Here is a 25,681-nt window from a genome sequence, read left to right as displayed (position 1 = left end):
GGTCCAGAAATCGACATCCAGGCTTTACGTATAATTCTACCAAACATTTAAGAAAAAAAATAATACCAATTTTAAACACTCTTTCAGATAATAAAGGAGAATGAACATTTCCCAAATCATTGAATAAAATGAGGTCAGCATAATTCTGATACCAAAACCAGCAAAGACATTAAAATCCCCAAAAGAGAACTATAAATCAGTATCACTCATGAACATAAATATATGAATCCTTAACATCAAGTATTCAAGGTTGGTCTTATATTTGAAAATCAGTGTAAGTGATCACATTAACAGAATAATGGAGAAAAAAATCATAAGATCATCTCAATAAATGTAGAAAAATCTCTTAACAAAAATTCATTAGCCATTTATGATTAAAACTTACATCAAACTAGGAATAGAAGGAAGCTTTTTCAACCTGATAAAGGGTTCCCATTAAAAAAAATCTACAACTGAATGATACTTAGTGGTGAAAAAGTGACTATTTATTCCCCTAAGACAGGGAACAAAGCAAGGTTATGTACTCTACTTCTATTCAGCATTGTATTGGAGGTCCCAGCAAGTGCAGTAAGATAATAAAGAGAAATAAAACACATACAGATCATAAAAAAAGAAGTAAAACTTTCTCTCTTTGCAGACAATATAATCATCTAATTAGACAGTTCTAAGCAATCCACAAAAACTAAACAAAACCTACTAGATTAAGTGAGTTTTATAGGGTCACAGAACATAGCATAGATAGAACCAAAGTCAATTGTATTTCTATATATTTCTATATAGGTTGTTTATAGCAGTAAGCAGTTGAAATTAAAAAAATTTTTATTTTAAATATTTTTATTAAGTTTTTAATTTTAATTCCAGTATACTTCACATAAACAGTTATATTCATTTTAGGTATACAATATGGTTATTCAACAATTCTATTTTTAATTTTTAATTTTGAAAATATTTACAGTAGCATCAAAAATACATAATATTCAGGAATACATTTAATAAAATATATGCTAGACCTCTACACTGAAAAGTATAAAATGTTGCTGACAGAAACTGAAGAAGACCTAAATAAGTGGAGACATGTTGTTTATGGATCCAAAGAATGTATATCCAATCTAATCCCAATCAGAATCCAGCAGGCTTCTTTTTTTTTTTAAGTTTATTTTTATTTATTTTGAGAGAGACAGAGACAGCACCAGTGGGGGAGGGGGCAAAGAGAGAGTGAGACAGAAAATCCCAAGCAGACTCTGCGCTGCCATCACAGAGCCCAACGTCGGGCTCGAATTCACAAAACCATGAGATCATGACCTGAGCCGAAACCAAGAATTGAATACTTAACTGGTTGAGCCACCCAGGCGCCCAAGGCTTTTTAAATTTTTTTTAATAGTTTTTGCAAAATTTATTAACAAATTCTAAAATATATATGGGAATTCAAAGGTCTTAAGTTACAAAACAATTTTCAAAATGTAAAAATTGTACCTCATGATTTCAAGACATGGTATAAAGCTACAGTAATCAGGCCAATGTGTTATTGGCATAGATACCACTAAAGGTTTAGAAATAGACACACATATAGTCAGTTGATACTCAACCAAACACGAGAGCAATTTAATAGAGATAGGAGCATCTTTTTTCAGAACTAGAACTTCTGAGCATCCATATGGGGAAAAGAAAATGAACCGCAACCCATACTTCACACCATTCACGAAAACTAAGATAAATCATAGATCTAAATTTAAATGCTAAAAATATAAACACTTTTAGGAGATTTCGTAGAACCCAGAAAACATTAACCCTAATAAAGAATAAATTGACAAAAATGGGCTTCAACAAAATTTAAAACCACTCATCAAAAAGACATTCTTAAGAAAATGAATATGCAAGCCACAGCTGGGAGAAAATATTCCTAATACATATATCTGGCAAAAGACATATCCAGAATATATTCTACAACTGTGTAATTTAAAAAATGACATTTTTAAGGCAAAAACAATTGAACAAGCTCTTCACAAAGATTATGCAATCAAATAAACATGTGAAGAGCTCCAGGGAGCTCCAGCTTCAGGGGAATTCGAATGAAAAACACAGTTACATTACTTCACCCACTAGAATGGCTAAAATAAAAGACACAGGAAATACGAAATACTTGTGAGGTATAAAGCAATTGTCCTACATTTCCAGCATAGATGGAGAATTTCCAGCATAACCACTTTGGAAATATCTTTGGAAGTTTCTGATAAAGTTAAACATTTACCCATTGATCCAACAATTCCACTCCTTGGTGTATACCCATGGAAATGTAAGTATGTGGACACAAAACTACTTGTATGGGAATTTTACAATAGCTTTATTTATAAAAGCCAAAATCTTGAAATAACCCATATGTCCCACAACAGAAGATTGAACAGTTAAATTGTGGTATATTCACAGAATGGGGTACTACTCTGCAAAACAAGAATGGATTACTAATACATGCAACAACGTTGATGAACCTCAAGTATTAAGCCCAGTGAAAGAAGCCATTTACTATGATTCCATGTATATAAAGTAATAGACAAAACTAATCTAAGGTGAAAGAAATTAGTGGTTGCCCTTGAGAGGGGTGAGTTTGAGATTGACAGGGAAGCAGCACAAAAGATCATTCTGGAGTGACTGAAATGCTTTATAACTTGATGGTATGCAGGTGAATGAATGGTCAGAATCATCAAACTGTTCCCTTAAAGTCTGTGTATTTTGTGGTATGAAAGTCAAAAAGATTGTATGGTTAACATATGTTAAGCATATATATGTTAGGCGCTATTATAAGTGCTTACATGTATTTAAACATTTAATCCTAACAACTCTGAGAGATGTATTATAATTACCATCATTTTACAAATGAGGAAAGCAAGGCACAGAGAGGTTAAGTAACTGTGAAGATTATCTAACTGGTAAATGGTGGAGGTGGAATCCAAACCCAGGCAGATAAGCTCCAGAGCCCACACTCTTGCATCCCTAGGAGGAATGTATTTAAAAGGAGTTGCCAGGAGGGTTTAACTGGAGGGAATTTCCAGACAGGTTAAAGAACAGAATATTATAATTAGATAATAGAAAGTAATTTCTAATTCCAAATTTTAAAAGTTAAGTGTTTCAGAGAAATGAAGTTAAATCTCAGGATGTGGCCATCTGAGTGGATTACTGAGTGAAGAGGTGAAGAAGCTTTTGAGGGAAAGGAGGTTAAGGGACTCAGGGTATTGGACAGTACTATAGAAGGTAAGGTGAATCTGGTCCCAGCATTTTTCGGGAATGTGTATGTGGGCTGGCAACGGTGTGTCTGCAGAAGTGGGAGTGACCAGGGACTGAACTGAAGATCAGTGAATTTAAAAGGGTAGAAGAACCTGTGAACGCAATGCCTCAGACTTCAAAGAAGATGGGGTTCCCAATAGGAAGTTTAAGCCCTCTCCCAATGCGACCTAGCCCCATGGCCTCAAAATCAGAGGTTGTAGAAGCCCATGTGAACTCCATAAGTGAGCTTCAACTCCAGAGTTGAAAGCTAATATCTTAGAGAAAAGCCAGGTTTCAGTTAAAGTAGGGTATTGCAGGACCCTAAGAAAAATACAGAGGATGTAAGTACTTTTCAATAGTAAGGATTTCAGAGGGCACAGTGAAAGATGACTTGAGAATTAGCAGGAGAAAGATGGGCTGCTATTTCAGGAAGAGACTGTGTGCTCAATGCAGATTAAGAATGGGAGGTGGGGGTCAACTGCTAAATAGGCATCATGAAGATACGTTATAAGGAGCTTGCTTTTCTGTGGTTCAACCAGGAGCTGCAGCACCAACAGCCCCAACTTCTCCTTAACTTCCCTGTCTCTGCGTAAGGACTTGTCAAGATTTGCTTTTCCTCAGGAAACTGTTTTTTATATAGTAGTAATAGGTAATTGCTTCTCTTGACCATTCAGATATAAAACTGCTATTTTGATTTCTGCTTACACCATTTAATAAACAATATGATGGTGATTGAGATGAATATGGCCATTGTAAGCAGATTTTCTACGGAGATATTAAAGCTAACATGTGAAATATTATTTTAAAGGGCACAAGAATAAATGTCTTTAAACCCCATTCCTTGTTATCATTTTAGGAACACAAAAACAGAATGAGGTTCTAAAATTGAGAGAAGAGATGTACTTTAGGATTGCTAGGCTATGAAATTGTGGTTTCTTATTTGTTGTTTCCTTTTAGAAAGGCACCACTAGCTAGAGCTGTGCGCAGTGACTCAGGCTCTTTCTACACTGGCAAAATGAATCCAATTATCTTCACATCTTTCCTGCAATAATGGCAAGGAAAATCAGAAAGTGCTGGACGACCAGGAACTTGTTATTGCATGCATTTGACCGGTGTGTGTGTGTGTGTGTGTGTGTGTGTGTGTGTGTGTTCACACAGTCTACTGGCCTTACACCAGTATATAATAAAGCCATAGGGCCAAAACATGAATCTGTAAAACCTAGAAATTCATGCTTTGAATCATTCTTCTGCCGTTTGCCAGCCAGTTCCTTTATGCAGAATTCCATGCTGGAGCTAAATAGTATAAACTCTCTTACTAATTGAAGCAACAAACTAAGCAAAACTGTCTTTTCTCTGTCAGATTGCTGTCTTTCTGGTACATAATTTTTAAGCCCATAATTAGGAATATTGTAAATCAAGAATTCTTTGCTAGACTAGAGTTACACATAGGAAGAAAGTGATTAGAGGTCAAGAAAAATGTCAAAAAAGGGATTTTAAGACTGGTTGATCACCAAGAATAAAGAAAATAATATTTTATAAAGATTAACTATTGGGGTGCCTGGGTTCCTCAGTTGGTTGAGCATCCAACTTCAGCTCAGGTCATGATCTCACGGTTCGTGGGTTTGAGCCCCACATCAAGCTCTGTGCTGACAGCTTGGAGCCCAGCTCTTGGTTAGGATTCTGTGTCTCCCTCTCTCTCTGCCCCTCCCCTGCTTGCACTTTGTCTCTCAAAAAAAAATTTTTTTTTTAATTTAAAGAAAAAAAGATCAACTATAAATCAGATAAGCCGCATATTGGTAGTAGAGAGTTCATACTCTTCTGAAACTCCCAAAAGCCTATCACAGTGTTTATATGAATAATGAGTTATTTGTTGAAGCTTATGAAAAGTGGAACCTTTACAGATACCAGCTAAAAAACAGTAATTTCTATTTCCTCTAGCCAGTGGAGACTTATGAAAGTTATTCCCATCTTTCTCAGGAGCTACTCCCATCTGTACCTCTAAGAGATGAATGCACTAATTATCAGTTCCCACACATTTATGGGGTTAGTTGAGTGATTATAAAATGAGAGTTTGAGGATTTTGCTTGAGGGAGAGCTTGGGAAGATGGTGGAGTAGGAGGACCCTGAGCTCACCCCATCCCACATTTCGACTAGGTATCGTCCACATCCAAGTCAACAAACCGGAGGGTAATCTGAAGACTGGAGGAACAAATTCCTCAACTAAATATAGAGAAGAAGCTGCAACCAAAAGTTTAGAAAGGGCAGAAAGGCAGAGGGAGGCTGCCTGCAGGAGGGAGGGAGCTGCGTGCAAAGAGGGCAGATAAATGGACCCTTGCACCAGGGGGCTCACACAGCGAAGACTAATCCCCATAACATTTGGCTTTAAAAACCAGAGGGCCTGAGGTACCTGGCTGGCTCAGCTGGTAGAGCATATGACTCTTGATCTTAGGGTTATGAGTTCAAACACCACATTGGGTGTAGAGTTCACTTTAAAAGGGGGGAGCACCTGGATGGTTCAGTCAGTTAAGCAGTTAAGTGGCTAAGTGGACAACTTTGGTTCAGGTCACAATCTCACAGTTTGTGAGTTTGAGCCCTGCATCAGACTCTGTGCTGACAGCTCAGAGCCTAGAACATGCTTCAGATTCTGCGTCTTGCTCTCTCTCTGCCCCTCCCCTACTCACACCCCATCAAAAAATGAATAAATGTTAAAAAAAAACCAGAGGGGCTGAATTCCATGAGTTTATAAGACCAGTGGTACCTAGGGCTTTAAAAGTCAGCTGACTCAGTGGTGGGCAAGCCAGGAGAGTGAGTAATAGCTGGGCCTCCACCCTGAAAGAGACAGCAGTCTGCATGGAGAGGCAACAAAAAAAAACAGTAGTTTGCACAACCATGGGGGCAAATGGGAGACAGATCTGCACATACTGATTCCAGAGCGTGCTGGGGGACTTCTCTGAAAGCAAGGGAACTCGCAGATGCCATTTTCCTCCCCCATCTCCTAGCATAAGTACAGAGCCACCTTTGAGAAGTGGAGCTGCACAGATACTTGCTGCCTGACCCACTGGCAGTGTGCCATGCGCACAGGTTCTGTTGAGAACTAGCCGACTCCAAGCCTGCTGGCTTCAGCCCTCAGCTCAGGACAAATTTTGTGAAAGCCACACAGTGCACCCCACCCACCACCACTGCACACCATGTGCAGTCACCACGCTGGCCTAGACACTGCACCACACCCAACCATGAACCCCAGCCACCCTTTGTGTGCAGGGCCCACCCTGTCCAGTCATCTTTGCTCACCATGCCTAGTCTCGCACCCCTGGCAGCTCCAGAATGCGGCCCCCACCACTACAGCATTTTGGAGTGCCCTAGTGCAGACTTTGCTGATACTGCCACCCCACTCCCAAATTCCCCGGCAGGCACACCCTCTCAAATCTGTCATGCCTGGGTCCCACTCACACCACAGAGAGTAAGCACAGCCCACAAAAGGCAGAGAGTCAGTGTGGATAATTGCACTGAAAGGAAAAGTGGCTCAAACATAGCAGCAGGGTATAAGCAACACATACAGGATGCTCTCCTGAAGTGCCAGGTTTAGGTGAACAGGGGATACTACACTACAGGGTGCCCCAGGACCTCTTTATAAAGTCACTACTTTAAAGTTCAGAAGACAAAACTGACTTTCGTAACACACAGAAACAGACATAGAGAAGCAGACTAAATGAGACTAAAAATTTATCCCAAGTGAAAGAATAAGACAAGGCTACGGCCAGAGATCTAAGTGAAATGGACAAATAACATGCTTGACAGAGAATTTCAAACAGTGACCATAAGGATAGTTACTGGACTTGAGAAAAGAGTGGAAGGCACGAATGTGACCCTTAACATAGAGACAAGGAATAACTTAGAGGTAAAGGATTCAGAAAAAGAAATGAGAAACACGCTTGATGAAAGGAATAGCAGGATGGAAGAAGCAGAGGAGCAAATTAGTGATGTAGAAGACAGAGTAATGATGAGTTATCAAGCTGAATAATAAAGATAAAAAAGAATTACACAAAACAAGAGTAGACTTAGGTGGACTTAGTCACTTACAGTGACTCCATCAAATGTAATAACATTCATATTTATAGGAGTCCCAGAAGAAGAAGAGCAAGAAAGGGCGACAGAAAGTTTATTTGAAGAAATAATATCTGAAAACTTGCCTTATCCAGGAGGCACAGAGAACTCTCCTCAAAATCAACAAAAGCAGACCCACACCATGACATATTGTAATTGAACTTGCAAAATATAACGATAAAGAAAAAAATCTTAAAATGAGCAATGCAAGAAAAGTCATTAACTTACCAGGGAAAACCCATAAGTCAAGCAGAAATTTTTCTACAGAAACTTTGCAAGCCAGAAGGGAGTGTCATGATGTATTCAAAGTGCTTAATGAGAAAAATTTGTGGTCAAAATGCTCTATCCAGCAAGGTTGTCATTCAGAATAGGAGAGAGAGAGTTTCCCAGGAAAATATAAACTAAAGGAGTTTGTGACTACCAAGCGAGTCCTGCTAGAACTATTAAAGAGGACTCTTTGACTAGAAAGAAGAGACGAAAAAGGATAGTATGATGGTAGAAAACACAAAAATAATGAAAGTGAATATTTCTGTAAAAACTAAGTAAGGAATTCAAAAGGGGAGAATAAAATATAATAACATATACCTAAAGTTTGGGGAGGAGAGGAGAAAAGAATGGATTCATACCTAAATGACCATCAACTTAGTATAGACTGCTATATGCGGAAGCAGTTATATACAAACCTAATGGTAACCATATATCAAAAGCCACTAATAAATAAACATGCAAAAAATAAAGAAAAAGAAACCCAAATATATCACTAAAGAAAATCATCAAAACATGAAAGAGAGAAAGTCAAGAAAGGATCAGAGAAAATCTCCAGAAACAAAATAATAATAAAATGGTACTAAACACATATCTATCAGTAATACTCTGTAAATGGACTAACACTCCAGTCAAAAGACATAGGGTGCCAGAATGGATACAAACCATATCCACCAATACAGTGCCTACAGGAGACTCATTTTAGACCTAAAGACACCTGCACATTGAAAGTGAGGGGGATGTTGATAGTGCTGCTGTCAGCAATAGTCAAATTATTGAAAGAGCCTAAATGCCCATCAACTGATGAATGATAAAGAAGATGTGGTATATACATACAATGGAATACTACTTGGTGATGAAAAAGAATGAAATCTTGCCATTTGCAACAATGTGGATGGAACTAGAGGGTATTATGCTAAGTAAGATATGTCAGTCAGAGAAATATATATGATTTCACTCATATGTGGGATTTGAGAAACTCAGCAGATGAACATAGCAAAAGGGAAGGAAAAATAAGATAAAAACAGAGACAGGGAAATCATAAGGCTCTTAAATACAGAGAACAAACTGAGGGCTGCTGGAGGGGAGGTGGGTGGGGGGTGGGTTAAATTGGTGATGGGCATTAAGGAGAGCACTTGTTGGGATGAGCACTGGATGTCATATGTATGAGATGAATCACTGGTTCTACTCCTCATGCCAAGACTACACTGTATGTTAACTAACTTGAATTTAAATTTTAAAAGAGGGAGATAGATAATTTAAAAGAAAATTTAAAAGAGGGAGATAGATAATTTAAAATTAGGGAGATAGAGAAACATTTATCACACAAATGGATGTCAAAAGAAAGCTGGAGGAATAATACTTATATTGGACAACTGGACTTTAAAACAAAGACTATAATGAGATAAAGAAGGGCACTATATCATAGTAAAAGGGACAACCCAACAAGAAGATCTAACAATTACAAATATTTATGTACCAACATGAGAGCACCCAAATATATAAAACAATTAACAACAAACATAAAGGAACTCATTATAACAATACAATAATAGGGGACTTTAACACCCCATTTACTTCAATGGGCAGATCACCTAAATAGAAAATCAACAAGGGAACCATGGCTTTGAATTGCACACTGTACCAGATGGACTTAACAGATATAATCAGAACACTCCATCCTAAAACAGCAGAATACACATTCTTTTCAAGCGCACACAAAACATTCTCCAAAACGGATCATGTATCAGGCCACAAAACAGGCCTCAACAAATAAGATTGAAATCATACCATGCACATTTTTATCCTAACTACAACACTGTGAAACTAGAAGTCAGCCGCAAGAAAAAATCTGGAAAGACCACAAATACATGGAGGTTAAATAACATTTTACTAAACAATGAGTGGGTAAAACAGGAAATAAAAGAAGAAATAAAAGAGTACATGGAAACAAATGAAAATGAAAACACAACAGTCCAAAACCTCTGGGATGCAGCAAAAATGGTCCTAAGAGGAAAGTATACAGCAATATAGGCTTATCTGAAGAAGCAAGAAAAATCTCAAACAACCTAAACTTACACCTAAAGGAGCTAGAGAAAGAACAACAAACAAAGCATAAAGCCAGCAGAAGGAAGGAAATAATAAAGATTAGAGAAGAGACAAATGATACAGAAACAAACAAACAAAAACAATAAAACAGATTAATGAAACCAGGAGCTGGTTCTTTGGAAAAAGTCAATAAAATTGATAACCTCTAGCAAGAAAAAACTACAAGAGAAAGGATCCAAATAAATCACAAATGACAGGAGAGAAATAACAACCAAAACCACAGAAATACAATCATAAAAGAATATTATGAAAGAATATATGCCAACAAATTGGACAACCTGGAAGACATGGATTAATTCCTAGAAACATATAAACTACCAAAACTAGAACAGGAAGAAATAGAAAACTTGAAGAGACCAATAACCAGCAAAGAAATTGAATCAGTAATCAAAAAACTCCCCAAAAAACAAAAGTCCAGGACCATATGGCTTCACAGGTGAATTCTACCAAACATTTTAAAAAGTAGAAAAGGAAGGACAGACAGCTTTCTTTTTTTTTTATTTTTTAATGTTTATTTATTTTTGAGAGAGATCGAGTGCAAGCAGGAGAGGGACAAAGAGAGAGAGGGAGACACAGAATCTGAAGCAGGCTCCAGGCCCTGACAGCTCTGAGCTGTCAGCACAGAGCCTGATGTGGGGCTTGAACTCACGAACTGTGAGATCATGACCTGAGCTGAAGTCAGACTGAGCCACCCAGGGCCCCCCAGACAGCTTTCAAATTCATTCTATGAGGTCAGCATTAATCTGATACCAAAACTAGATAAAGACACCACACAAAAAAAGAGAACTACAGGCCATTATCTCTGGTAGACATAGATACAAAAAGTCCTCTATAAAATACTAGCAACCCGAATCCAACAATACATTTAAAAAAATCATTCCGGGCGCCTGGGTGGCTCAGTCAGTTGTGTCAGACTTCGTCTCAGGTCATGATCACACAGCCCATGAGTTTGAGTCCTGCGTCGGGCTCTGTGCTGACAGCTCAGAGCCTGGAGCCTGCTTCAGATTCTGTGTCTCCCTCTCTCTCTCTCTGCCCCTCCCCCACTCTCTCTCTGTGTCTCCCAAAAGTAAATAAACATTAAAAAAATTTTTTTTAAATCATTTATCACAATCAAGTGGGACTTATTCCTGGGTTGAAAGGTGTTTCAATATTTGCAAATCAATTAATGTGATATATCACATAAATAAAAGAGAGGGTAAGAACCATATAATCATTTCAAAAGATGTAAACAAAACATTTGACAAAGTACAACATCCATTCATGATAAAAATCCTCAACAAAGTAGGTTTAGAGGGAACATATCTCACCATAATAAAGGTCATATATGGAAAACCCACAGCTAATATCATCCTAAATGGGGAAGAGTTGAGAGCTCTTCCTCTCCAGACAGGAACAAAACAGGAATGTCCACCCTCATCACTTTTATTCAACATAGTACTGGAAGTCTTAGCCACAGCAGTCAGACAACAAAAAGAAATAAAAGATACCCAGATCACCAAGGAAGAAGTAGAAATTTCACTATTTGCAGATGACATGATACTATATATTTAGAAAACTCAAAGGACCTCACCAAAAAACTGCTAGAACTGATAAGTGAATTCAATAAAGTTGCAGGATACAATACCAACATATAAAATCCATTGAATTTCTATTTACCAATAATGAAGCAGCAGAAAGAAAAGGAATCAATCTCATTGTACCAAAAACAGTAAGATACCTAGGAATAAACCTACCAAAGAGATGAAAGACCTGTATGTACTCAGTAAAACACCGATGAAAGAAATGAAGATGACACAAAGAAATGGAAAGATGTTCTATGTTCATGGATTGGAAGAACAAATATTGTTAAAATGTCTATACTACCCAAAGCAATCTACACACTTAATACAATCCATATCAAAATACCAACAGCATTTTTCACAGAACTAGAACAAAGAATATTAAAATTTGTATAGAACCACAAAATATCCCAATAGTCAAAGCAATCTTGAAAAGCAAAGCTGGAGGCATCCCAAATCTGTACTTCAAGTTATATTACAAAGCTGTAGTAATCAAAACAGTATGGTACTGGCACACAACAAGACACATAGATCAATGGAACAGAATAGAAAACCCAGAAATGAACCGGCAGTTATATGGTTAATTAATCTTTGACAAAGCAGGAAAGAAAATCCAATAGGAAAAAGACTGTCTTTTCAACAAATGGTGTTAGGAAAACTGCACAGCAACATACAAAAGAATAAAATTGGACTTTCTTACACTAAACACAAAAATAAATTCAAAATGGATTAAAGACCTAAATGTGAGACCTGAAACCATACAAATCCTAGAAGAGAATAGAGGCAATAAATTCTTTGACATCAGCCATAGCAACTTCTTTCTAGGTATATCTCCTGAGGCAAGGGAAACAAAAGCAATAATAAACTATTGGGACTACATCAAAATTAAAAGGTCTGCACAATCAACAAAACTAGAGGGCAACCTACAGAATGGGAGAAGATATTTGGAAATGATATTTGATGAAGGGTTAATACCAAAATATAAAGAAACTATACAACTCAACACCCCAAACCAAACAATCCAAGTTACAAAACATGGGCAGAAGACATGAATAGACATTTTTCCAAAGAAAACAGACAGATAGCCAACAGACACATGAAACGATGTTCAGCATCACTTATCATCAGGGAAATGGCAAATCAAAACTACAATAAGATATCACCTCACACCCGTCAGAATGGCTAAAATCAACAACACAAGAAACAACAGATATTAGCAAGGATGTGAAGAAAGGAGAATGCTCTTGCACTGTTGGTGGGAATACAAACTGGTGCAGCCACTCTGGAAAACAGTATGAAAGTCTTCAAAAAGTTAAAAAATAGAACTACCATACAATCCAGAAATTGCACTAGTAGGTATTTACCCAAAGAATACAAAAATACTTCAAAGTAATTTAAAGGAATATATGCACCCCAGTGTTTAAAATAGCATCATCTACAATACTCAAATTATGGAAACAGCCCAAGTGTCCATTGACTGATGAGTGGATAAAGAAAAAGTGGTGTGTGCGTGTGTGTGTGTGTGTGTGTGTGTGTGTGTGTGTGTGATGGAATATTACTCAGCCATAAAAAAGGAATGAAATCTTACCATTTGCAGTGACTTGGGATGGAGCTAAAGAGTATAATACTAAACAAAATTAAGTCAGATAAAGACAAATACCATATGATTTCACTCATATGTGAAATTTAAGAAACAAAGAGGAAGAAAAGAGCAAACCAAGAAACAGACTCTTAACTATAGAGAGCAAACTGATGGTTACCAGATGGGTGAAATAGGTGATGGGGATTAAAAAGTGCACTTGTGACGAGCACCGGGTGATGTATGGAAGTGTTGAATCATCATATTGTACACCTAAAACTAATGTAACACTGTATGTTAACCAACTGGAATTAAAATAAAACCTTAGAAAAATAAAATGAAAGATTGAAAGTATGTGTGTTGGCATGTATGTATATGTATGTCTTCCTACATCATGCACATACACATGCAGATCATTATTTGTTGAGTACTTTCTATGATGCATGAATCCAGGCAGAAGAAATAAAAGCAGCTTGACGATGATGGATAAGAAAAGTGTGTTATGGGTAAGGGCCTGGTTTCCTGGGACTCAGAGTTTTTGAAGAAAGTGGACACCAATTCCCAAGCCAAGCTGATGGAGTCTGATGGGGTATACAGGTGCAGCCAGTAGGAGGGTTCACAGAAGTAGGGAATAAAGGGCAGGGCCCTGAGAGGAAATGACCAGCATGTTCCCATGTCACCTTGGACCTGGAAACTATTATTCCTTGTTCAAAACCAAACTCAAATGTCACCTCCAAGCCTTTCCTTTCCTAGATATAGGAAAACTTGGATTCAAATGCAATAAAGCAGATAATTTTAAAAGCAATCATTAACCCTTGAATTGCAAAGAAGTTGCATGAAGAAAGGTAATCATAGAGCATCACTTGGCTTAGTTGTGTACAATATTTACATAGTCACAAAAAGGAAAACACAGAATATTAATTTTGAGGAAAAAGAAAAAAAGAAAGGAGAGATAATTACCTATGGAAGATGAAGTAGAGGAAGTAGAGTGTTAAGTGAACTACAAGTCTTATCTACCATAACAGGAAAACAGTACATAATGTCTAAAATTGATAAATCAAAAGGTATTATTTAAAAATACAGAGAGAAGAAACAGTTAAGAGATGACAGTATGATTAGAAGAGTGGAGAAATGACAAGAACTACATTTTGTATAAAATTTGCTATGTTTGGGCTTATATTTACATATAATATCATGGCATTTTTTAAATGTTTTTTTTTAAGAAGTCTTTCCTGGGGCACCTGGGTGGCTCAGTTAGTTAAGCGTCCGACTTCGTCTTGGCTCATGATTTTGCAGTCTGTGAGTTCAAGCCCCACATCAGGCTCTGTGCTGACAGCTCAGAGCCTGGAGCCTGCTTCAGATTCTGTGTTTCCCTCTATCTCTGCCCTTTCCCCACTCATTCTCTCTCTCTCTCTCTCTCTCTCTCTCTCTCTCTCTCTCTCTCTCTCAAAAATAGATAAACATTTAAAATATTTTAAAACGAAGCCTTACCCGAGCTTTCCCATCCTCCCACATTGAGCCCCCTCTGCAATAACGGTTCATACCAGATGCCACATGTCTGCCTCCCTTCCCAGACTGGAAGGACTCTCTTATTCATTTCTGTATGTCAGAGTCACACCCAGTGACTTCTCTTAGCACCTGTGCTAAGCACCTGTGAGGAGGAATGGATGAATACAGTTACTGTTGGGACAGACTAGCTGAATGATTGCAATTGGTACATAATCTTAAGTCTTTTAAGAATAAGAACCACATAACAACAATGGTGATGTTAATAATGTTAATAATTATTACTGGATAGCTGGAAACCCCAGTAGCACCATCCCCTATAACCTGGATTTTACCAAACCCTGATGTTTCATTTATTCCATGGCATGCCTACTGGACTTGTCCCTTATATCCCACCCCCAATACTAGCCCTCTACAAGACCCTCCTCATGTCATGCTTAAGTGACTGACTGACTGACTGACTGACTGACTAGTCTTCCTGTGCCTCAGTCTGTCTCCACTCTACCTCAGCCTTCCTCCCACCCCCAAATATTCCTGCATCAAGGATACTCTAGAATTCCCAGTACTCCATTCTTGTCACATTCTCCTTCAAGAGCTGCAATGACACCTTACCCTCTGGAGTCCAAGGTTCTCCTGATCTTTCTGCCCCTCCAGAACCTGGCTTGCTGGCCCATCCAACATTACCTCCCACACCTCCCCGGAGCTCACCACCCTGCAGGTCAAGCGAGTCTCATTACCACATCACAGTCAGCCCTCCTTCCCACCTCTTATTCCACCAGACTTCTTTTCACCCAAAAAACAAGAGCATCCCCATTGCCTGGGAATATAATTCTACTCTTGAGATACCTATGATTAATACTTCCTGTATTTAATAAGTAACTTGCTGCAATCTGTCTTACTTTTCTCCTGTGGAAAAACCTCAGGTTTTCCTTCATAATAAAATCAACATTCCTGAATAGAATATGCCTTTATAAATAGCATCGTTGTCTCTTTTATAAATAAATATAACTTTCGATTTTGACAGATTAATAAGATGAACCTTATGTAAACTGATATTTTAAAAGAAGTACAGACAACTTTAAATACTACTGTGCTTTTAATTTCAAAAATTCTTTTTCCTGTTGTCCTGCAATCTTCAATATGTCTTAATTTCTCACTAAATGATTATTTTCTCCTTTTCTTTAATTCAGTCAGACCATTTAGAGAATTCATTTGATGAAGTATTGAGGAGTCTAATTGTTTAATGGGCAGAAATTAGTCCCTGCAAAGAGTACTTTAAAAACTGGCAAATACCAGGCATAATTACAAATTCTTTAGAAGAATCTATTTCTGTACAATAGGTTAATTGGTTATAAGTAGACAGCACCGGCCACAATTTAAACCCGGCTTCCAATTTCATCCATGATTTTTTTTAACAAATATAAGTGGCTAATTATGATCAAATTAGTCCCCTTGAAGGAACAATTGGCTACTTACCCCTGATTTTCAAGATTTAAGTGGTCTAACGCACCTGCAATTAGCTTCCCACTAGCATACTGCCTACAGATCCAGAGTTATTTCCCAAAGTTGTCAAAATCTTGCCTTGTAATGAGAACTCTACAGTCAGATGACCAATGTATAGTTTAGATTACAATGACTTCTTTGGAAGAATCAATGCAATTTTTAAGAAAACTGAAGCCAAAGTAGAGATTTGCTTAAGGGGGAAAGTTGTTTTGGGGCAAGTTGATCCAGATAATTGCCTCCACTCTCTGGACTACCCACATATAGATGGCTTGTTCACCTATGTGATTATTGAAAAGTACTTACCCTTCTTTCCTTTATTTTAGTGGTGCAATCTATGTATAGACTTGGTAGCATTTACCAGTGAAATATTCAAGGGAGCAGTTTTCCAGTCATTGGATGGAATTATTGTCTCTGCTAACTGTAAGCTACGGAAGATCTTTACTTTAAAATGCAAGCCTCAAGACACTGCTGAGAAAGACGGTATGTTCAAATTGCTACCAAGATTTTTAAAGTCTCCAATGTGTTTTTAAAAATTAGACACACCTTTGGATAGTATGAGTACATGGAAATGGTTTTTCTATGTTATTGTGGAATAAACACTTAACATGAGATCTGTCCTCTTCATAAATTTTTAGGTGTATAACATGTTATTGTTGACTACAGGTGCAATGCTGTATAGCAGATCTCTAGAGCGTATTCATCTTGACCAAAACCCATCGATTAGTAACTCCCATTTCCCCCCTCCTCAACTGCTGGTAACCACCATTCTACTCTGATTCCATGAATTTAATTATTTTAGTTGCCTTATGTAAGTAAAATCATACAGTATTTGTCTCTCTATAGTTGGCTTATTTCACTTAGCCTAAGACCTCATGATTCATCCATGTTGTAGCATATGTCATTCTTTACTCTGAATCATGTGTTTAAGTATAGCTGAATGTCACAAAGATATCTTTTTTATTTTTGTGGTTATTTTTCTTGTTTGTTTATGATAGCACTTACCATGCGAATCCGTCGAGGTTCTTAGTTGCAAGCGATGGAGTCCTGTCTAGGTAGTTGAAACAGAAAAAAGAATTTATTTAAGGAAATTAGCCAGTTCATAGAATCTCAAGGATGTCCAGAAAATCAGGCTTAGAGGCTACAGCCAAAAACAAACGCAGCTCCCACCACAGGACTGCTCCAAGGAAGACCCCCAATAGCTACTGCAACTGGGCAAAGACTCTGTAGGTCTGACTGTACTGTCTGACTTGTAGAGGCTAGGTCACATGCTGCAAGGGAGGCTGACAAAGCAAATTTCTGATTTCCAACTAAGGAGATAGGACTCATTGATGTAGTAAAATCACCAAATTAACAAGGGTGTTCAAAAGATGTCAACATTCATAAAGCTCTGCTATTGTCCAACGTATACTATCTCATTATTCTGTGGTTATTTCATGAACTCATTTGGGAGAAATTACATTTATATATTAATTTTCCAATAATCATGTTAAAATAGAAAAATGATTGAGTTATTCCTCATATTATTTGCAGAAAGATTGGAAATATACACATTGATTACTCATTATATGATTAATAAATATATTCTGCAGATAACTGAACTGTCCAGAATTTATAAGATGGCACAAACTCTCCTAAGATAGTCTTAAACAACTGAAAGTATTGAGAGAATACTGATGCTTCCTTTTGATTTTTGTCTGGGATTATTTTTAACAAAATCAATTTTTCTAGAAGCCCAGGAAACAGAGCAGCACATAAGATGGCAAAGGTGATTTCTTAGAAGTTTGTATAAAGTAGACTTTAGACTTGTGCTCTGTCTGGATGAGTGTCTGAGAAATCCTTGTGTGGTTCACTCTGTGGAACAGGAAACTGTGCCTATAAATTTCATTTGATAACAAAACACAGCAGTGCATTAACAGCTCCCAGAGAGATTACAAGGCAGGAAGTCCAGCCACTCATCTTATGTACCATTTAAAGGCTATACAAGAGGGGCACCTGGGTGGCTCAGTCGGTTAAGCATCCAACTTTGGCTCAGGTCATGATCTCATGGTTCATGAGTTTGAGCCCCACATCGGGCTCTGTGCTGACAGTTCAGAGCCTAAAGCCTGCTTCAGAATCTGTGACCTCCTCTTTCTCTGTCTCCTCCCCAGCTCATGCTGTCTCTCAAAAAATAAACGTTAAAAATTTTTTTTAAAAAGGCTATACAAGAAAGCAAAAGACTTCATTTTTAAAAAAATAGCACCCAGCTAATAAGAAACCTCAAAATTTATAGAAATGTATGTACATTCTACATCAGATCATAGGAGGTAAATCATAACCTGATTAATATTTTTAAATAAATGTAAGGAAAAGAGTAAATCAAAATATGGCATATTAAATACATGTTTTTATCTCTGATCCTTCCTCAAACCCCACTAAAATTATAGGACTAAAAATGGTAATAAACCCACCAGGATGAAAATTATGGAAGAGTAGCTAACAACAGACAAAGTGTGTTCATAAATTTTGTAAGATTGAGGAATGACAACTGACTTAGAAGAGCAGAGGAAGCTGAAACTAGTGGGTTTACAGAGAGATTCACCAATGAGATTCATAATGTAGAAGCTCAGAGGGGCTCTAGAATTGGCAGCCCCCTGCCAAAGGCAGGAAATAAAAGAGTGTGGCTAAAAACAAGGAAATTGGCTAAAATTCCATATGGGCTGCTAACGGATCCCAGATTCCCTTTCTAACTCCAAATAAGCAAACAATAGGATATTTCTTCTCTGGAGAAACTGATCCAGAGAACTTTTCAACTCAGGTACATTGGATACATGTTAGATAGACACAAGAACTAACAGAAAGAAGGAAATAGATAAAATAGGAAATAGATACATGCTTTTCTCAAAGTTAAGAAAACACTGCATCTATAAAATAGGAGTTATTTGTTCTTGTTGTATTTTATTGAAGTTTATTATCTTATAAGCCTTTAATATAATTTAAAAACATCTATAAATCATATTCCTTACCACAAAGGGAACACATTTCTGTAACCATCATCCAGATCAAGAAATAGAATATTACAAACATCCTAGAATCCCTGCTCATAATCCCCTCCCAGTCATGTCCCTCTCTCTTTTGAGAGGTCACACTCTCCTGACTTCTAACAATTTAAATTAATTTTACCTATTTTTGAAGTTTATTTAAATGGAATCATATAGTATATATTCTTTCCAAATATACATTCTTTAACATGTATTTTAATGTGTTTGTGTAAAATGTGTTTGTGAGATTCACCTATATTGCTAATTTAATTACTGTACATAGTATGGCATCGTGTGAATGTACCACAACTTATTTGTCCATATTAGGCATTTTGAATAGTGCTGCTAGAATCATTCTACATTTCTCTTGGAGCTTCTAGATAGGCATTTCTTTAGATATTTGTCAAGGAGATAAATGAACACATACTTTGGCATTCTTAATTTCAGTTATTATATTTTTTGTTTCTAGAATTTCCATTAGATTCTTTTTTATAGTTTCCATTCCTTAGCTGAAATTCTCCATCTCATTATTTAATTTCTCAAATATATTAAGCAAAGTTATTTTAAAAGGCATGGCTCACAATTCCAATGTCTGTCTGTCCTGTGGGTCTGTTTTTGTTGTCTGTTTTTCTCTTGTTCTTGTATCCTAATATGTCTAGTAAGTTTTGAGTGTATACTGGATATTTTGACACAGAAACTATGTAGCTGTTTTGAGATTGTATTGTATTGTCTTTCTTCAGAGATTTAGAATAAAAAAAATTTTTTTAAGAAGCCCGAAAGACTGAAAATAAGATCCAAATGTTAAGAATATTAGAAGTGGGGCGCCTGGGTGGCTCAGTCGGTTGAGCGTCCGACTTCGGCTCAGGTCACGATCTCGCGGTTCGTGAGTTCGAGCCCCGCGTCGGGCTCTGGGCTGATGGCTCAGAGCCTGGAGGCTGCTTCCGATTCTGTGTTTCCCTCTCTCTCTGCCCCTCCCCCGTTCATGCTCTGTCTCTCTCTGTCCCAAAAATAAATAAACGTTAAAAAAAATTTTTTTTTAAAAAAAAGAATATTAGAAGTTAGTCCAAGAGACCGTCTCATCAACAGAATGATAGGATTCTAAATGAGAGACTAGAGGAAACAGGAGGGATGATATATAGGAAGATTTCCCAAAATTAAAGGTCAGGTGTTTTCAGATTGACATAGCTCATCAAAAACAGAAAAAGAAAAAAAAGAAGAAAAGAGTCACCATTGTGTAATTTCAGAATAGGAGGGAAAAAAAGAAAAGATTATTAAAGCTTCCAGAATTTTTTTTTAACTGAAGTTGCATACAAAGGAGTAGGAATAAGAATAATGTCTGACTTCATACAACAACATTAGATGGTAGAAGACCTTGAAACCATACCTTCAAAATATAAGGAAAAATTACTTTCAACTTAGAATTTTACACACATCCAGTCTAGCAATTAATTGAGTGCAAAATAAAGGTGTTTGCTGACATGCAAGGTCTCAAAAATTTATATTTATTTAAATCCTTTGTCAGAAAAGATCTGGAAGATATTCTCCACAAAATATAAGGAGTAGATCAAGAAAAAGGAGTATGTGGGATCCAAGAAACAAGATTTCAGAGAAAAGCAAAGAGAATTTTCAGAATTATGGTTAAAGGAATTCAAAGGATGATATTTGTTCAGCACATCTAGAAAACAGTCCAGATTTCAGCAGGAAAATGGAGGCTTTCAAGAGGAAAGTCTCTAGGAAAAGAATATATCTGATACAATATGATGTGTTTGAACATGGAAAGTAAAGTTGATTTGATTTTATAGTGCTAATAGGGAGTTTGGGAAGAATTAATGTGGGGTGTGTACAAAAATCTATCACAAAATAAAACAGTGATCAACCCTAAGGAAAACAAAAAGTTGTACAAGAAAAGAAATGTAATCATAGCATATTACATGGCTCAAATGTGTACAGCTTTTTAAAAAAAAAAAAACATTTTATTTTTAAGGGCAGTTTTAGGTTCACAGCAAAATTGAATGCAAATTGCAAAGAATTTCTATGTCCTCGTTACACCGCATATGCACAGTCTCCACAGCTATAGCCACTCATACCAGAGTGGTACATTTGCCAAAATTAATGAACTTACATAAACACTTTATTATCACCCAAAGTCCATAGTTTACATTAGCATTCCCTCTTAGTGTTGTATACTCAGTGGGTTTTCACAAATGAATAATAACATGTATCTAACAATATACTATCATACAGAATAGTTTCACTGCCCTTGTCTTCTAGGTTCTACCCATTCATTCCTCCCTCCCTATTAATTCCTGGCAACCATTGGTCTTTTTATTGTCTTCATAGTTTTGCCTTCACCAGAATGTTACATAGTTGGAATCATGCAACATATAGCCTTTTTGGACTGATTTCTTTCACTTAGTAATATGCCTTTTAACCTCCAGGGGTGCCTCGGTGGCTCAATCAGTTGAGCATCTGACTTTGGCTCAGGTTATAATCTTGCAGTTTGTGGATTCAAGCCCACATCAAGCTCTCTGCTGTCAGTGCAGAGCCTGCTTCGTATCCCCTGTCTTCCTCTCTCTCTCTGCCCCTCCCCCGTTCCTGCTCGTTCATTCTCTCTTTCTCAAAAATAAACATTTTTTTTAAAAGTTCCTCCATGTCTTTTCATGGGTTGATAGTTCATATCATTTTGATGCTGAATAATATTCTCTTGTCTGTATTACCAGTTTGTTTTTCCATTAACCTACCGAAGGACATCTTGGTTGCTTCCAAAATTTGGCAATTGTTAATGAAGCTGCTATATTCTTGTGCAAGTTTTTGTATGAAAATAAATTTTCAACCCATTTGGGTAAATATCAAGGAGGATGACTGCCAGTTCATAGGGTAAGAGTAAGTTTAGTTTTTAAGAAACTGTCAAACTGTCTTCCAAAGTGGCTACACCATTTTGGATTCCCATCAGAAATGAACGAGAGTAACTCTTGCCTTGCCTGCATTTGGTGTTGTCCACCTTTTAGATTTTTGCCTTAAAAATAGTTGCCTATTGGCACACTTTTTGTACATAATCTTAATAATGTACCATACTAAATAATAAGTTATCCAAAAATTATGAAAAATCCTATTTGAAAGATGTGGGGAGGGAAGGAAGGTGGTATGGTAGTTTAACAGTGCTAAATCTTTTTTTTTCCAAAATAGGAAGTCAGAGATATTATCTAAAGCATAAGTGCAGAAATGCCAATATGAGGCTACTGTTTATAAACAAATAAGTACCAGAAGATAGAAGCTATTGCTGAGGCTTGAGAATAGTTGCCTCTGCATTGCGAGCCTGGAGGATGAGTGAGGGGGGAGGGCAGCAGTCAGGGAATGATGACTTTGTCTCATAATCTTGTAGTACCGTTTGTATTTTTGAACAATATACACATATTTTGTTTTATAATCAGTTTTTAAAATGAATGGGTAATCTGTAAAAAATTCCAAGAACAAACATTGGCGTGATTTCTTTTAGTTTTTCAGAAGGACTGAAAAAAAGCCTTATGAATGTGGCATCTCAGATTGCCTCAGATGTTCCAAATAGACTTGGGGAGGCATGCTGTGGTTCAGGGTGCTGTGGAATATAACCCCATATTCCTCACTTAGCTGCCAGGACTTAACCTTGTACAAGTGCTCACCCAATCTCTATGCTTCAGGTTCTGCATCAGTGAAGTGAGGATAATAATTGTTCCTTGGTTAAGCAAAATACTATTACATTCCGACTGAAAGCATAAGGTGTGTAAACCAAGTACATCTTGGAGAAGTTAAATTGGTATTGTAGAGGCCAAAGATACAGGTTAATGGTCCCACAGTCCATTGCTGTGATCATGTACCAACTTTGTGCTTTGTGTGAGTTCTGAACATCTCTGAGCATTGTTTCCTCATTAATTATTATAATAATTATTTATTGTGAAGATCCAATAAAATATAAAAATGTATGTGACAAGATAAAAACTATGATTCATTGTGTAGATGCTAAACATTTATCTGCCTCCTATAATCAGGCACTGGGTTGACACAGCCTCTGCTTTGAGGAGCGTGGGATCTCTCAGGAAGATTTACATGTACATGTAGATTGTTATACCTGGAAGAAACTTAACTAATGGGCTTAACAAGCAGTGGGAGGAGAGTCTGGAGCACTTACCTCTTATTTGAGAAAGCCACCTGGAGAGGCACTTTGATTTCACAGACCTACCAAGTTAAGAAAAAATTGACTGACATAAGGTTGCCAACTTTTGAATTTGGCAAATCAGAGCATTAAAACAAACAAAAAAAGGAAAACTACAATTATTCTGATCATTTCTTTAATTGAAAAGACATTTAAACACACACACACACACATACACACACACACACACACACACACACACACACACACATTAGGAAGGTGTTAATTTCAGAATAAAGGCTGACATTTTCACCACAGACCAGTGAAAATGACTTCATGGGTCAGTATCTATCCATAGAGCAGTGTTTGGTCTATACTCACCTAGAGAAATAAATTTCCAAAATATATCCTGAAGGAAAAATAATAATTTCCCAGGTAATGAAAATGGATAACAAGAAAAGAAAACATTTCTAAAAGAAGAAAGAGTGTATGTGCATAAAGGCAGGGTATCATGAATATATCTGATGTGTTCAAGGAACAGGGAGTTCAGTATGGTACGTGGCAGGGGTGGGAGTAATGATTTAATATAATATTCTATTACTAGGCTGCATGTTTTGTGTGACATAAAGAGGTAGAGCAAATTTCCTTCCCTGAAAGTTCACTGTGTAATTTTAGACACTAGAAACATAAACAGTACAAGAATACTTATGAAGACATTTGATAAAAGAGGAGAAAGGATAACAGTATGGGGCAAAATGAGTGTCCCTGCCCAAGGAGGTTGGCAGCAGAAGTGATAGCAGTGATGATTATGGTGCTAATAGGAGCAGTAGGTGTTCTAAACACTTTATATATGAACTTAATTTAATGCTCGTAACAACTCTATGAAGTGGATGTTACTATTATCCCCATTTTATAGATAGGGAAACTTAGGCACAGAGAAGTCAGATAATGTGCCCAGTGTCACACAACTGTTAAGCAGTAAAGGCAGGTTTTGAAGCCTGTCGTTAGGACTCAAGTATATACTCCTAATTACTACAGTATACTGCCCTTCTTGGGAGGGTGGAAGGGAGGGGAAATTTTAGAAAGCTGGGGGCAGGGGGAGGGTGCCTGGGTGGCCCAGTCAGTTGAGCATCTGACTCTTGGTCTCAGCTCAGGTCTTGATCTTGGGTCATGAGTTCAGGCCCCACACTGGGCTGGAGCCTCCTCAAAAAAAAAAAAGGCAAGACATGTCATGGAATAAGAATGTCAGGATTTGGTGACTGGCCATGTTAAACATGTTTGTATTCGATAAGTTATAGATGTCCCTTTGTCTTTCATACTGAAAGTAGTGGGAGGGTTGATTTTCTCCTTCAAAGACAGATCTGTTAGTCATAGTATTGAGACTTTCATCTTAGGAAACTCTTTTTCCTGCTTCTTACATTCCATTCTGAGATTTTATTTAAAGATATTGTATTAAATGTTACTTAAACTCAGTACTTTGTTGTCCTTGGCTTATTTAAACTGCTGCATTTCACTCTAGAACCTCTTAAACTCACCCATGCTAGGCAATGTTGCCTGATTCCATTGCTGTTCTCTGTTTACACAGTGCAATATAATAGAAAGTGAATTACTAGAACCCTAAAACAAGAAATTAACCAGTTTTTCACTTGCCCGGAGGAATGGCTTATGCTGAACAAGTAGTAAAGCATGCTGGTTCAAATGAATTTATGACTTTTATGGTTCCCAAGGGGACATGGACTGGCATTTTTAAGCATTTGCATAACTGAATTATTGATTAACTTGTATCATTCTGCATTAAATATATATATATATATATATACACACACACACACACACACACACACACACACACACACACACACATAGGTAAGAGAAGAACAAGAGGAGAGAAAAGAGAGAGGAAAGAACAAGTGATTATCCACTAGGCATGGACTTAGACTCTGTCACTGATGACTTTATGGGTCTTCTGACACCCAGTTCAGTGTTCTTTCTAAAATATCACAGTGGAGTGCCTGGGTGGCTCAGTTGCTTTAACCTCTGACTCTCAATTTTGGCTCAGGTCATGATCTCACGGTTTGTGAGATGAAGCCCTGCATGGGGCTCTGCACTGACAGCATGGAGCCTGCTTGTGATTCTCTCTCCCTTCTCTCTCTGCCTCTCCCTCACTTGCATGTGCTCACTCTCAAAATAAATAAATAAACTTAAAAAATAAAATCAGATATCAGCACTTGGGCATGTGTTCTGTGTTGAGAAATGCAAGAATAGAATAATTAAAAGTATAATTTCAGACTGAGAGCCCCTTGAGGGCATAGGTTAAGTCTCCATATTTTTATCTCTAGCACATGGCCTGGTGTTGGTAATCTGTCATACATGTCTGATGAATTAATGTAGTAAAGGTTGGCTAATTGTTTGTTCAATTATTCATTCAGTCACTGTCTCTATTCAATAAGCCTTTATTGAATGTCAAGCAATGTGAAGAAAATTATCCCTTCAAAGGCCAGAGAAAAAACTAGAAATACTGACATCTTGCCATAATGGACTCATTGAGCAGGGAAGGGCCTTAGAGATCATCTAATCCAATGTCTTAATTACACAGAGGAGGAAAATAAGGCCCATGGAAATGAGGTATGTTGTGCTGAGGTCAGGAAGGTGA

General features: G+C 37.2%; 1 protein-coding gene across 14 annotated transcripts in view; it reads left to right on the top strand.

Moving 5' to 3' along the window:
• Positions 1–25,681, top strand: part of CFAP20DC (CFAP20 domain containing) — a 244,604-nt gene that overhangs the window by 96,540 nt on the left and 122,383 nt on the right. For all 14 annotated transcript variants that reach the window (XR_007459892.1, XR_007459893.1, XR_007459894.1 and 11 more), the window contains one exon: positions 16,206–16,362. Coding sequence is in view for 11 of the 14 variants with exons in the window: in XM_049640836.1 (XP_049496793.1) it covers positions 16,206–16,362 (157 nt within the window). In the remaining 3 variants the exon portion in view is untranslated. The remainder of the gene's footprint in view (positions 1–16,205; positions 16,363–25,681) is intronic.

This window comes from Panthera uncia, chromosome A2, assembly GCF_023721935.1.
Source record: "Panthera uncia isolate 11264 chromosome A2, Puncia_PCG_1.0, whole genome shotgun sequence".
In the NCBI taxonomy this organism is placed as follows: Eukaryota; Metazoa; Chordata; class Mammalia; order Carnivora; family Felidae; genus Panthera; species Panthera uncia.
Note: the sequence above shows the minus strand (reverse complement) of the source record. Positions and strands in the feature narration are given on the sequence as shown.